Genomic DNA, 11,293 nt, shown 5'->3' on the forward strand with positions numbered 1-11,293 from the left:
TATATTTCTAAGCAAGTTCTGCTTCATCAATAAGTATGAATTATCCCTCCATTTCCCCCCCTACTTCATTATCCACAGAAAGTGTTGGGCTGTTTGTTGCATTGGAGGTACTTCTGTAGCATCACTTCCTTCAATGTTAAGAGTCAGTTACAAAGGAGCTAAAGCTAAAATGAGTTCTAGGTCAAGGCAATCGAGGCATTTACAGGTGACAGCTGATTAGTATGGCATTCTGTTTTAGGATACAATTATAATTTCTTGCTTGCTTAAAATTTTAGATACTGGTTTTATTTCTTAAAATCAGTTCGTAATTTAAGGTTTACAAGTTTAAAAACACCAAGGCTTTGGTGACTAATCTGAGTTAGTCATTGTTTGTTTTCTCTTAGGATTTGTTTGGTGTCAGCATGGTTATCCCTTTATTGAGCCTTCATGTCAAGTCCCTTGGAGCAAGTCCCACAGTTGCCGGAATAGTAGGTGAGTGGTTAATCCTGCTTGTTTTCAGAGCATTGAATTGTAAATACTCTGAACTAAGTACCTGAAAACACCTCACTCTTATAGCTAATATATTATCCAAAGGTAAGTGGAAAATGAGATATAACAAATTTCCAAATATTTCAGAATAATTACCCTAGAGCAAATATAATTCATCTCTTTCTATACTATCTGTATTTGAAAAGGTTTGAGGTTTGAACATTAGCCCCGTGTCTCATAACAGTAGTGGTGTAACCAATATTACTGAGCCTGTCCACAGAGTTAGCTGTGTGTGTTAAACGTTAGGTACTCTACAGGAACCTGTAACCTAATGCGAGAGAAACATAATCCTCAAAAATTATACCTTATGGGAAAGAGTTTGGATGAGCCTTGGAAAATTACTTGCAGGTTTCCTGCACCACTACCACCACATTGTAGAGGACAGTAGAGTTTCTTTGCCTATGCAGGATAAAAATTCCATCTGGAAGTCACTGGTTTAGGAAAGAGGCACAAGATAGCAGGGCTTAGAACTCTGTTAATGAGAAATTAAAACCAACAGCTCTTGATCATTCAGAAACTTAACAAGCAAGTGTCTGGGGACAGACATTTATTAACATTTATTAAATTTATTACATTTATTAATTTATTTATTTAAATTTTTATTTATTTATTTATTAAATAACATTTATTAAATCCTGGTCCCTGACATGATTTGTAGATCCCTGGAGAAATGTCCTTGGAACTACACCCAATGGCTTGAAGGTTGTTAGGAAAAGCAGAAGGGACGTATTACATGACAATGGAGGTAAAATAACTCCATAAAACTTTGTAAGTTCTTTATAAAACATTGCACAAAACTTTAAAATTAGAGGTATATGAGACAATGTTAAAATTTTAAGGTTTAGTAGGATTTTTCTGAGATTCATATTTCTCCTCCCTTAGTACTCTGTATGGAATTTTATGACATGCAAGGTGGAGAGGTCTGTCTGAAAGGGTCCCTGAGGTCAACCATTGCCTTTACTCTGTGTTCTTGTGCTCAATTTTTATTTTGATGGCCTTTTATTAAAAATTATATTTGCGTTTTTTCAAAAAAGATGTGGATACATTTCTTTTTAAAAAATGGCCTTTGTGGCTCAGCACCCATAGCACAGTGGTTACAGCGCCAGCCACATGCACTGAGGTTGGCAGGTTCGAGCCTGGCCCAGCTATACAACAATGACAACTGCAACAAGAAAATAGCCAGTCGTTCTGGTGGGCGCCTATAGTCCTACCTACTTGGGAGACTGAGGCAAGAGAATTGCTTGAGCCCAAGAGTTTGAGGTTGCTGTGAGGTATTACACCACGGTACTCTACTGAGGGTGACATAATGAGATTGTCTCAAAGAAAAAGAGAATGGCCTTTGTTCCCTAATGTTTTTCTATCAGCGTCTATGTTATTATCACATTAATTCATTTTTGTATCAGATCTAGCTGATTTTATTGATGTTATCAATTGGTTTTTTGCAGGCTCCTCCTATGGTGTTTTGCAACTCTTTTCTAGCACATTGGTGGTAAGTTGTCTTACATCTGGCAGTGGGTCTTAAAAATACAGTCACATGATGCTGAGGTTCATCCATCACGCGTGTAGTAGAAGTGAGGGCTTGAGGTTTACCAAAAAGTATGCAGATAATTAGATGTAGAGCGTTGGCAGATCAAGAAGGATCCTTCTCTCATTTGTCTTCCTTTTGACCTGTGAGGAGGTGCCGGCCTAAATGGTTTGGATGGCTTGTTCTGAATGGAACACACTGAGTAATACTAGATGAGAACAATTTTTAAATTGTAAAATGTTCTCCCTGCAATTCCCTGCTAACTTTTTAACTGAAGAAAGGAACAAAAAGGTATTACCAATATTATTGTTTGTTTCACTTAATTGACCATAATTAAATTCCCTTAGATTTCTATTATCCTTTTTCAGGTTGTGCATTTTGAGCTTAATGCTTTATTAAGTATATAGATCAGTGTTTTTCAATCTTTATCTCAAGGTACACTTAAATTATGTTGATCAAAAGAAAAAAAAGAGACTACAAAAAGAATAAACGTACTACACTTTGAGCATCTTCCAAAAATAATTTAATTAACAATCTTTTAAAAACCTTGTGGCACACCTAAGATCCTCTCATGACACACCAGTGTGCTACAGCACACCAGTTGAAAATTCCCGAGACGGAAGGAGCCATTTGGGGTGGTTGTATGTCTGCAACATGGAGTGGAAAGAGCAGAGATGGTTTGTCCCTCTCCTGCTTCTCACTACTCATGTTAGAACCTAAGAGACCTCTCCCGTTGGCGGTCTACTGTGGCTACACTAGTCTTGAGACCTCCATGTCCAGTGGTTCAGGCATGTCAACAGCTGGCTTGGTGGTCTCACATGTTAGTGGACGTGACGTATGCTTCTATTTCCTAAGAGTTGCTTCCTTATAAAATATTTTTGAAAGGAATTCAGATTTTATATTGAATTTTTAAGTAAATAGCTATTTCTTGATTTTTGTGAAGTCTTATTTGTGTAACAATAGTAGTTGGATTCTCATTTAACTTTTTAATAACCCAGCGGAATAGTTTGGTATCTCTTTTTTCTGTAGAAGGAAATTAAGACTCATGATTTAAATAATTTAACTGAGTTACCTAATCGCATATTCAGACTCTAAGACCATTTTATTTTTTAACTAAAAGTCATCTGCTATTGTCTTAATGACAGAAAAATGTAAATAGATAACTAGACTTATCAGATCCTACAGTTGTCAGGAAGAGCTACAAAATTTCTTTTATATACTTTCGTGTGAAAGAAGAATTGGAGTACATGTTCAATAAATACCTTTTCTGCTTTATTTTTAAACTCACTACCCAATACTAGATGTGTATATACTCCTATGTCAGAGATGCTAGGTCACAAGATATGTTAATTATTCAAGTACTTTTCTCCTCTTGGACTCTGAGTTCCTTGAGATAAAGGCCAGGTTTTATTTATTTTTATACTATTGCTTATCAGAGCACCTAGCACACAGTTAGCATTTTAGGAATATTCATTTTTATTCCCACCTATAACCGTACTCACTTTATCAAATTGATCTTTTGTTTAATTTTGCTTACAGAGGACATTTCATCTATCTTGTAGCTGGAATAAAAAACCTTCCTTAGAAACATTTCAGGTAGAAAAATAGCTAATTTAGGGGGGGTGCCTGTGGCTCCGTGGGCAGGGCGCCGGCCCCATCAAGGGTGGTGGGTTCAAACCCAGCCCCAGCCAAACTTCAACAAAAATAGCCAGGCGTTGTGGAGGATGCCTGTAATCCCAGGTACTCGGGAGGCTGAGGCAAGAGAATCTCCTAAGCCCAAGAGTTGGAGGTTGCCGTGAGCTGTGTGATGCCATGGCACTCTACCGAGGGCAATAAAGAAAACCTCCGTCTTTACAAAAAGAGAGAGAGAGAAAATAAAATAGAAATAGCTATATTTTTTAGCCAATACTTTTATAAGTACATATTTAATCATAAGTTTCATAAAATTATTTTAATTGTAAGAACAAATTTCTATGAAGAAAAAATGTTTTCTGTCAGATTTGGCTAATGTTTGTTAATGCATTTATTTTAATACAATGACTAGCATTTATAAGGTACTTATTATGTTTTGGACCCTGTTCTGAGAACTTATCTGATAGAACCATCCATAAAGGGTGGGTGTGGGTCTTTAATAATTCATTTTATGTTAAGCACATAGGAGGTGTTGAGGGAAAAATAAACTGTGAGGCAGATATCATTATTACTCCTGTTTTATAGGCAGTAACAGTGAGGCATAGAGAGGTTACCTAGTATGTCCGAGGTAAAGTAGCAAGGAATGAAAAGAGTTCAGAGTTGAACCCAGGTAACCTGGCCCCGGCCCAAAGGTGTAGTCACCAGATTATACCTGATTGTCCCACTGCCCCGTGACCACAAGGAGGCCAGTGACTCTTTACCTAAATCAAAAGAGTAGAGGGAATTTCTGAAATCCATTGAAATGAAAGTTAGGGACTAGGCTTCGTGACATTTGGAGAAGGATGACAGTATTTTGGAGCAAGGGTGCCCAAAGGTTCTTTTTGGCACCAAGAACTGATTTAAGGGAGGGGGTTGAGACAGTTGGCAGAGCTCAGGTGGCGATGTGAGTGATAGGGAATCTCTGTAAATACAGATGAAGGTTTCCTCACTCATCTCCAGCTCACCTTTGCTGTAAAGCCTGGTTTCTAACAGGCCACAGACCAGAGCCTTTTGGGCACCAGAGACTGTTTCACGGACAACAGTTTTTCCCCAGGGTGGGGAGGGAAGTTGGGCGGTGGGATAGGAGGCAGGGCTCAGGTGATGTTGTGCAACCCAGTTCCTAACAGGCCACGGATGGATACTGATACCCATTCATGGTTGAGGACTATAGTTTTGGAGAGTTTGCCCTCAAAATATTTCCTAGAAGAATTTTATGATAGTTCATATCTTTATGTAAAGAGATTTTTGGTGTCCTTCAGAAAAAAATAAACAATGAAAATGGAGAATGGGCACAGTTATAGTTGGCAATTGATAAGGAAGAGCAGCGGCCTGAGATTGCTTCCATGGCTATTTGGAGAGAGTGGGGGAAGTTATGGATCGTCACTGCAGATGGGAAGCGGGACGCTGACTCAGGTTCCTCCAGCCAGGACTGGCAGAAACCAGAGTTGGGGCTCTCCTGGATGTCACACCACCCTGGGGACGCTGTTTCTTCACCCTTCTCAAACAGTGCCCCATTGCCGTCATAGTGGTTAGCAATTTTTATTTTAAGGCAATGACATTTTTTCAAACATTACCCCACCCAGAGCCTCAATATGTAAGTAGGTCAGCATGGAGGCGCTCTGGTTCCTTTGGGCATATTGGTCAAGCTGATGTCCTCCTGTGAGTAACAGAGCCTTTCTAGCACACCCTGAAGAGAAAAGTGAAGCATGCCACCGACACTGCCCAGCTGTCTGAGTTGCCACCAGGCTCCTGCTATCTGTCACCCTGCTTGGGCCATGCTTAACTAGACGGCTGCTCAAGCCTCAACATAGAGGGGGACGTGCTAAGCAGGAAGACAGGCAGGACAAAGAGCACAAGGCCAAGGTAGCCAGCGCCCAACTCCACCTGCACAGGACTGTTTCAGAAGCCTCACCCTGTGACTTCCAGTTGCATCTTTAAGGACCAGAGCATTCAGCCTGCAAGTGAGGCTTGTGTTTAGCTAGACCTGTAAGTATAGGGTGTGGAGATCTTGTAGTAATGAGCTAAAAGGCAGCCCTGGAGCTCTGCTCACCTGCTGCCATCCATCCAGGAAGCATCCCTGCCTCACATGTGAGGCCAAGAGGCCTCCATGCAGCACACATGGAGCACAGGTGCCCAAGGGCCCCTCTCTGGCCTCTGCTTCGTTCCTGCCTTGTGTATCTCCCAGATTCTGCTCCCTGCTTTCCTCTCTTAAGTGCCTCACAGCCAGACTTTCAGCAAGTTGCCGGTGTGTTCAGCCATCATCATGAAGCATGTCATCCCTACTGGGCAGGCTCCATCCCAGGTCACCTCTGTGCTCTTAACATCCAGACTTGCCTTGAGAATAGTTTAGAAGGGAGCCTGTACCTGGCAGCACTGTGGGGTTTCCCCAACACAGAAGTTACAACTGGCAGACATGTCACATGGCTTGTGTCCCTCAAGAGGAAATGCAAATAACCACTGCAAACATTAAAATAATTATCAGGGAAAAAGGTAAACATAATAAAAAGATGCCATTTAGTCAAATTTGCACTTTTTTTAAATTGACAGTGCACAGTGTTGGTTGAAATATGGGTCAACGGAGAGTCTCCTACCTACATTGTATGTAGGGTTGCCACTCACATGAAAGTGTGCTGGAGCTTTAAACTTCGGGTTCTTGGGTGGTCAGACAGAATTTAAAGACACACAGCCACAAAAACAGACTAGGATGGGCAAATGTCCCTTATGAAAAGAGAGCCAGAAGAAGGAAACCTACCTGCCACCCTCACGGGCAATTTGTCCATAGTCCTTCCAGGGAGACAGTTCAAGCCACACCAGGGAGTACCCTGGCCAGAAGCTTTGACAGACCCCTTCTGAGCAGACAGGACAGCCAGGAAGAAACAAAGGGTACGTGGCAGGTTAGAGTATTCAGAGATGATAGACACAAAAAAGCTCTACAAAAGATAAGACAAGGTAGAGGGGTGGTAGAAACGGCTCAGTAGTCTTTAAATTTCTTCTTCTTGTATACCTAAAGCTACCCTTTTTCCAGTGTGGCATTCTTTCCTAATCTGTGTAGTTCAAAGCAGAGATCACATTAACTTTAAGTATAACTCAGTGACTTATTACAGCATTCCACTTCAAAAGTTAATCTCCTGAATCATTCCACCTAAACTACTTAAGATAGATATCTTTAAGGTGTGAGCTAAATTTATAGAACAGTAAGAATGGGAGACAGTGAAGGTCAGGCAGGACCTCAACTGACCAGACCAGCTGTGTCAAATGGGAGACAAGGGGTGAAGGTCAGGCAGGACCTCAACTGACCAGACCAACCAAGTCCTGTCTGCCCAGCCTGCCTGACTGCATCTTATCCTCACTACACATTCTTTCACAAGGGCCCCTCTGCCCTGTTGTTCCTTCTGCCTTTGAATAAGTTCATTCCTACTTTACTCTTCTCTGGCCCAATGTTTTGCTTTGTCAACTTTAACTGCTTCGCTCAGGGTTGCTCTGGGTTTTACAGAGTTAGTTCCCTCTGAATAATAGGAGGCGGCTGCTTTGTGCTTTTTAGAGACACCCTTCACTTACAGATCTTCCTGGAGAGTCAATATATGTCAGCTGCCTAAAAATATGCCTGCCTTTTAACTTTAACCACTCAAATTCCAGGAATTTGTTCTAAGGAAATTTTCAGGAATGTTTGAAGAGTTTGCTATGAGAAGGTTTATCGTAGCATTATTTTTTAAAAGTTGAACCAAAAAAATCAAACAAAAAGTAGATTTGTTGAGTAACTATTGGCAGGTAGTGGAATATGGAATAGGATTAAAAATAGAAAAGGCAAATTTTTGATTACATGGAATGATATTCAAGTCATATCAAGTAAGAAAGCAAATTACAAAACAGTATACTGTATAACCATTTTATTAAAAATATAAGCAAGTTTAGGGTTGTTAGTTTTTGTAGTCTTCATTTTGTTTTTTAGTGTTTTCTAAATAGAAAATGTAGTTTTATTGTTCTGGGATTTATTTTGTTTTGTTTCAGAATATTGTGGGAGTACAAATATTTGGTTCGATACATTGCTTCTGTACCATCTGGATCATTCTAGGTGTATGCCCATCACCTAGATAGCGTACATTATACCATTAGTTGTAAATTTACCCATTCCCTCCTCTCCACTCCCACCTACTTGACTTTTCATAAGTTTATGTCTGTATGTGCATATAAGTGTTGATTAGTCCCAATTTAGTAGTGAGTACATGTAGTATTTGGTTTTCCATTCTTGTGATACTTCACATAGAAGAATGGTGTCCAATTCCATCCAGGTGAATACAAGAGGTATCATTTTACCTTTTTCTTTAATGGCTGAGTAGTATTCTGTGGTATACATATACCACATTTTATTAATGCCCTCGTGTATTGTTGTGTACTTTGGTTGTTTCCACTTCTTTGCATTTGTGAATTGTAATGCTATGAGCATTCAAGAGCCAGGTGTCTATTTAATAAAATGTCTTTTTCCTCTGGGTAAATACCACCCAGTAGTAGGACTACGGGATCAAATGGTAGGTCTACTTTTAGTTCTTTGCAATATCTCCATATTACTTTCCATAGAGTCACACCAGCAATGTAAGTCTGTTTCTATCTCTCCGAATCCATGCCAGCATTTGTTGTTTTGGACTTTTTAATAATAACCATTCTCACTGGAGTTAAGTGATATCTCATTGTGGTTTTGATTTAACATTTCCCTGATGACTAGAGATTTGAACAATTTTTTATGTTTGTTGGCCATTACTCTATCTTCTTTTGAAAAGTTTCTGTTCATGTCTTTTACATGCTTATTAATGAGATTACTGGTTTCTTCCATATTGAGTTTCTTCCATATTGTTTGAGTTCATTGAGATTCTGGTTATTAGCTTTTTATTTGATGTATAGCATGCATCTCCCAATCTGTAGTTTTCCTATTCATTCTATAACAATTGTTCCCTTGACCATGCGGAAACTTTTTAATTTGATCAAGTCTTTTTTGTTGGTGGTGGTGATTGCCATTGGGGTTTCCTTCATAGATTCTTATCTTGGCTGCTGTGTAGAAGAGATTTTCCAACTTTTTCTTCAAGAATTCTTATAGTTTTATGTCTTAGTTTTGTGAGTGGTAAGAGGTGCAGATCCTGTTTTAATCTTCTACTTGTGGCTATCTAATTTTCCTAGCACCATTTATTGAATAAGGATTCCTTTCCCCAGTGTATGTGATTGTTTGCTTTGTCAAAAATCAAATGCGAGAAGGGTTTTATATCTGAGTTTGCTGTTATGATCCATTGATCTATGTCTGTGTTCTTGTGCCAGTACCATGCTGTTTCAGTTACTATAGCCTTATAGTATAGCTTGAAGTCTAGTAAATTGATGCCTCTCAATTTTTTCTGGTTGCTTAAGGTTGCTTTGGCTATATAGCATATTTTCTGGTCCAACATGAAGCATATAATCATTTTTTCTAGATATTCAAAATATGATATTGGTATTTTTTGTAGTCTTCATTTTGTTTTCAGTATTTTCTAAATAGAAAACGTGGTTTCTTTTTGTTATTGTTCTGGGATTGAACCTATAGATCAGTTTGGGTAGTATAGACAGTTTAACAGTGTGGATTCTTCTGATCCATCAACATGGTATGTTTTTCCATCTGTTTATATCCTTTGCATCTGTTTATATCCTTTGCTATTTCCTTCTTCAGTGTTTCACAGTTCTCCCTACAGAGATCTTTTAACACCCTTATTTAAATGTATTCCTAGGTATTTTATTTTCTTTGTTGTTATTTTGAAGTGTATTGAGTTTGTGATTTGGTTCTCAGCTTGACTGTTGTTGGCACATAAAAATGCTACTTATTTGTGTACATTGATTTTGTAAGCTGAGACTTTGCTGAATTTGTCAATTCCAGGAGTCTTTTGGTAGAATCTTTTGGGTCACATAATATCAGCAAAGAGCAATAGTTTGACGTCTTCTTCCTCCATTTGGGTCCCTTTGGTTTCCTTCTCTTGTTTGTTTGCTTTGGCTAGGATATCCAGCACTATGTTGAAAAGAAGTGGTGATAGTGGACAACCTTGTCTGGTTCCAGTTCTAAGTGGGAAAGCTTTCAGTTTTACCCCGGTCCAGTGTAATGTTGGCTGTGGGTTTGTTGTATATGGCTTTTACAATTTTGAGGTAAGTCCTATCTACGTTTCTCTTGTTATACATTCGTATCAAAAAAGGGGGCAGAATTTGTCAAATGCTTTACTACTTCAATAGAGATGATCATATGATCTTTTTACTTCTGTTTTTGTGATGAATTACATTTTTAGATATGTTGAACCATCTTTGCATCTCTGGGATAAAGTCCACTTGGTTGTGGTGAATTACTTTTTTGATGTGCATCTGAGTTTGGTTTGCTAGGATTTTAATGAGAATTTGTGTGTCTATGTTCATAAGGGAAATTGGTCTGTAGTTTTTTTTGTTGTTTTTTTTTCTCCTGAGTCTTTTCTTGTCTTTAGAATCAATGCAACATTGGCTTCTGAAAACCTGTTAGGGAGGATTTGTTTCTTTTCAGTGTTAGGGAATAATTTCTGCAGAATGGGTACCAGTTCTTTGCAGGTCTGGTAAAATTGGGTGTCATCTGGTCAGAGACTTTGTTAGATTTTTTTATTGCTACTTCAGTTTCTGTGCTTGATAGCGAACATGGTTTTTGAGGAGTTATATAAAGTAATGAGAATGAAGACAGACTTGAAGCTTTATAAATTATACTTCATCTTTCCTTCTATTCTCAGGTACCAGATCATCAGGCTTTTTCTTTACTTTTTAAAAATTATTTTCATCGATTTATTTTTGGACAATGGAAACTACTATTGTGCCAGAAGACCAGAGAAAATAACGCACTCTGGCAGCTAGCATGATGGAGCCGAGCATCTGAGAACCGTAAAGCAGATGCTTTCATGTTTTCAGCTGGGTCACTTTGCTGTGGGTATTTGCAGGGTAGAGGTTACATGTGACCCTAAGGAGTGAGTCAAAGAGTTTTTGTTTCTTGCTTTCCTCAGGGCTGCTGGAGCGATGTGGTGGGAAGACAGGCCTCCTTGCTGGTGTGCATTCTGCTCAGCGCCCTGGGTTATCTCCTCCTTGGAGCAGCCACCAATGTGTTCCTGTTTGTCCTGGCTAGAGTCCCTGCAGGTGAGTTCTGGCTTCTGTTTACATGTATCTGTGTGTCTTTATTCAAAACTAAATCTCTGTCTCAGTATAGAAGGCTGTTCTTGCCTGATACTGCCTCTTTGATTAGTCACTTTATGTAAAGTGAGTCTAAGGACAACAGCAATTACAATGGGAACTATAACACAGCAACTGCTGTTAATAGAGCACTTAGCATCAGCTGGGTGCTCTGTTAACGGAGCTAAGAACCTTGTGCTTGCTTGGGGCTAGAGGCCTTTGGGCCTGTCAGTGACCCACACCATGTCACACCCTGCCTCCTTCCTGTTGCTACAGCTCTGCATTAAGTCAATAGGAATTTGTTAAGTGTCTCAGGCCAGTGCTGTGGTGACCATTCCCTCCCCTCCCTTAGTGAGCTTAGAGTTTGTAATTAGGCTTCCCGACTTC

General features: G+C 39.4%; 1 protein-coding gene across 1 annotated transcript in view; it reads left to right on the top strand.

Moving 5' to 3' along the window:
* Positions 1-388: 388 nt before the first annotated feature.
* MFSD9 (major facilitator superfamily domain containing 9) overlaps positions 389-11,293 on the top strand; it is a 16,814-nt gene continuing 5,909 nt past the window's right edge. The window contains exons 1-3 of the mRNA XM_012807936.2: positions 389-471; positions 1,974-2,017; positions 10,744-10,873. Coding sequence (XP_012663390.1) covers positions 402-471; positions 1,974-2,017; positions 10,744-10,873 — 244 coding nt within the window. The 5' untranslated portion in view covers positions 389-401. The remainder of the gene's footprint in view (positions 472-1,973; positions 2,018-10,743; positions 10,874-11,293) is intronic.

The sequence above is a fragment of the Otolemur garnettii genome, unplaced genomic scaffold, assembly GCF_000181295.1.
Source record: "Otolemur garnettii isolate 467f Iridium unplaced genomic scaffold, OtoGar3 scaffold00079, whole genome shotgun sequence".
NCBI lineage: Eukaryota > Metazoa > Chordata > Mammalia > Primates > Galagidae > Otolemur > Otolemur garnettii.